The sequence below is a fragment of the Sphaeroforma arctica genome (genome assembly GCF_001186125.1).
Source record: "Sphaeroforma arctica JP610 unplaced genomic scaffold supercont1.661, whole genome shotgun sequence".
In the NCBI taxonomy this organism is placed as follows: Eukaryota; class Ichthyosporea; order Ichthyophonida; genus Sphaeroforma; species Sphaeroforma arctica.
In genome coordinates this window covers 12,886-16,228 of record NW_014039897.1, presented here as the reverse complement: position 1 = coordinate 16,228, position 3,343 = coordinate 12,886, and the positions used below count along the sequence as shown (strand labels likewise).

The 3,343-nt window shown below is 44.8% G+C and overlaps 2 protein-coding genes across 2 annotated transcripts in view; one reads left to right on the top strand and one right to left on the bottom strand.

Annotated features, from left to right (window-relative positions):
* Positions 1–505: 505 nt before the first annotated feature.
* Positions 506–2,692, top strand: SARC_07893 (hypothetical protein). Its single transcript, XM_014298145.1, has one exon. It carries the CDS (start codon positions 655–657, stop codon positions 1,630–1,632), a length of 978 nt encoding a protein of 325 aa, XP_014153620.1. The 5' UTR covers positions 506–654; the 3' UTR covers positions 1,633–2,692.
* A 506-nt stretch (positions 2,693–3,198) lies between these two features.
* The window catches only part of SARC_07892 (hypothetical protein), a gene marked incomplete at both ends in the record, with an annotated part of 859 nt that continues 714 nt past the window's right edge, over positions 3,199–3,343 (bottom strand). The window contains one exon of the mRNA XM_014298144.1: positions 3,199–3,341. Within this exon, the coding sequence (XP_014153619.1) occupies positions 3,199–3,341 (143 nt within the window). The remainder of the gene's footprint in view (positions 3,342–3,343) is intronic.

Below are 3,343 nucleotides of genomic sequence, written 5' to 3'. Positions count from 1 at the left end.
GTGTGTGTGTGTGTATGTGTATGTGTGTAACGTATTAGAACATATTTAAAGTCGTGCAATCGATGTTTAGACGTTCTATGATACGTAACAACGTGGGGACACTATACAGCCTTTATAAAACAGTTTGCGTTGGTTGGTAGTATGACTTGATACATAATCGAATGTGTGTACAACCACACGTGGCTACCCCACCGCAAGTATGGAAACATAAACACTGAGAGCGTGACTACGTAGTGTTCGAGAAGTCCCTGTATGCTTTCATAGCCTTCTTCGAAATGAACAATGTACTTTGGTCACTTGGTGGATTTATTTAATTTACTATTTTGATACCCATATTGAAAATATCTATGGGGCTCGGGGAGTGTACGGGATGTTGTATATACGAAGATCGGAAAATGTGCAAATATTTTATCGCAACAAGTGGCTGTGGGCCCGTGCCTTTTGGCGCTTTGCTGTTTTGTATATATATAATATATGGCTGTATTTACTGCATACTTTTTGTTGTCAAAAAGGTATATAAATACATATCCTACCTTGTGGTTTGAGCACGACTTTTCATGCTCACATGCAATCGCTTGTTGATCGAGTGCGTTGTGTAAGTACTCCGATAGAGCTCACAGATTGGTCTCCAGACACTTGCATTTTTTGTTAACCATGAATAACGAGGATTCACGGAAGAAGCATGAGTTGGTGGCCAGAGATGTGTTCGTGCAACCAACCACGCTGCCCGTAACCCACTTGGACGACGGGTGTGTCAGTGGTACTGTAACAAGCAATAACAACGCACACGACGCAGCAGATGATGTGTACCACGTCAACAAGTCGGTGGTGGTGGGCGGCAAACACTTGCACCCCGCATGCCCACGATGCGGTCAGACAGACTCCTACTGCTACGCTACAGTCCCGTTCTACCTGCGTAGCAAATGGCTGTACATGCGCACTACATTGATATTCATAATCATATACGTTATTTCATTCATTGTGACGTATCTGCTCAAGGTGCGGACGGATCAAGTGTATTTCTTCTCGTACGATGTGCTGGGGCAAGTGCTGGTGGCTACTATCACTGGTGGGTTTATCCCATTCATCTTCATTCCATTTGTGATGCGCAGACAATCACGTACTACCACCCATCTAATCCCTATACACGAGTCGTCCATGCGTGCTTCGTGGGTGAGTAGGGCCATACCCACCATTCTCAATCCACAGAAGTGGTACACCATGTTAGTCCTCATTGGCTATACTTTTGTGCTGTTCACCTTTCCCCTTTTGCTGATACTCGGGCTAGTATTAGGCGGTGATACGCACGGGCTGGATAAGCTGGCGTGGGCCCTGACGTATGCACTCTTTGTTGCATCCAGTCACTCTCTCAGCTTCATCATGGCGTTCTTGTGGGCTGCGAACCATCGCTTCCACCCGGTGTGTAAAAAGAACGAGATCAAGAGCATGGCAGAGAGTACGAAGTTGGAGAAGAGTTTGGGCCAACAGTCAGCGGACCATTCTGCGCCGAGTGGTCAGGCAAACGCCCATACAGACGCGCAGAATAGTGTAACCTCGCATACAGCCATGGCCACACCTGTGTCCTCCACCAGGCTGAGGATAGCAGACGAAACGGAACCTATAAGTGTCTAAATGGAGTGATGTGCTCGCACTATGCGGCATGACGGAGTGTCTGCTACGCTGAAGAATATACGAGTGGGCTCGTGCGCTTTACATGAGTCGGACTGGCTGCGTGCTTGACGTTTGTTTATAGGCGAGCTACTGAACTCTTTCATCTACCAATAGTCACACAATACGCTAGAGCTGGAGGCAAAACGCACAAAGGCTTATTCGCGCGTCTAGAAGCATATCATTGCGACTCCGTTCCATCATACATACTCGGTGAATATGCGCGCTCACATGCGGTTAGGGTTGAAACTTCAGACCAGAGTACGTATTAACGCAACAAGTGGTCACGTGGACTGTCATCAAATGGCAATTATTAACGGCTATAAACTTGCTCTGTAATGCGCACCAGTAATTGTCTTGATTGCACACGAGTGCGGATGGATGCAGGCTCGGTGCTTGGAATAGGCTACTGTGTATACTATGGTGTGCAGTGATAGTAATCGCTGGTAGTACCATGATTGTTGCAGTTGATGGTGAGCGCCCCTTTGCTGATATTGACCTCAAAGCAAGCATGCCACGGGGAGCAGTACGTGAATGTATTGGGTGGTGTCTAGCTCGCTGACATCCGCGTAAAAATTGCAAGAAAAGTTTTGGTGGAACGAGGGATGAGCTTCAAGGGCGCCTTAGTGCATTATTCGATTGTGGTACCTCAGTGTGTTCATCGATTGTAGGCGTTAAATGATCCCATCAAATCAAATCCTGTGATTCGGAAGTGTACACTGTCAGATCCGAGACTTCAACTGAAGCGTAATAGTAATTTAGTACAGCAATTAAAGCTAGGAATATAGTTTGTTCTGATGCGCTCTGTTTGATTTTGGCAGTGTGAGGGCAGCAATCCGCATAATTGTAGTAAGTTAAGCAAATAGGTATGGGATGTGTGATCGCTTCGGTGTCGGAGAGTGCCAGTTACACGACCGGAATGACAATCATAATCATGAACGTAAACGTATGCTTGAAATCGCCTACATCAGCGTAAACGTTGAGGATAACATAATACGATGTAACATGAGAATGGCATCTACCGGGGTCACGTGAGTGCAGACATGAATGTTTTGTGATAAACTACTCTCTTAAGATGGGAAGTGTTGTCAGGATTGAGACTCTAATTGACAAGCAAGTGAATGAAAATACAGCATATGGCGACTATAGTTACGAAGGCATTTACGTTTTGATTGTAATATGACAAGTGATATCTTGAGGACCATAGTGCGCGAATGATACCTTAATTTGATGATATTGGTATTTACATATGTTTACATATGTGCCTAAATATTCTTATCTGATCAATCCACATGAATGAGGAGATATGAGTATTCTATTATGAATTTAAAATATTGAAACGTGATTGTAGTGGGCTTACGCGATTGGTACAGCCACTGTGTGTTTCACTAACTCAGTAAAAGCTCGAACTACCAGCGGTATACTCATTGTAATACACTGACGAACACAAACGTGCCACTGAAAAGCAGTAGTAACTTCCTTCGTCAATGCAAATCTAGCAGCAAAGCTGCCGCAAATAACATTTTACGTTTAAGTGTGGACTACACAACCGTTAATGTGTTGCTCAGCGAAGCAGGTATACGAACGATGTGTCATCACAATACCAACTAATACGGGCGGACTAGACCACTTTATTCGATCTACACTCAGGAGAATCTCAATCGCCTCTATCGCT

Coding starts and splice junctions, on each gene's coding strand:
- SARC_07893 (XM_014298145.1), top strand. CDS start 655: ATGAATAACGAGGATTCACGGAAGAAGCATGAGTTGGTGGCCAGAGAT.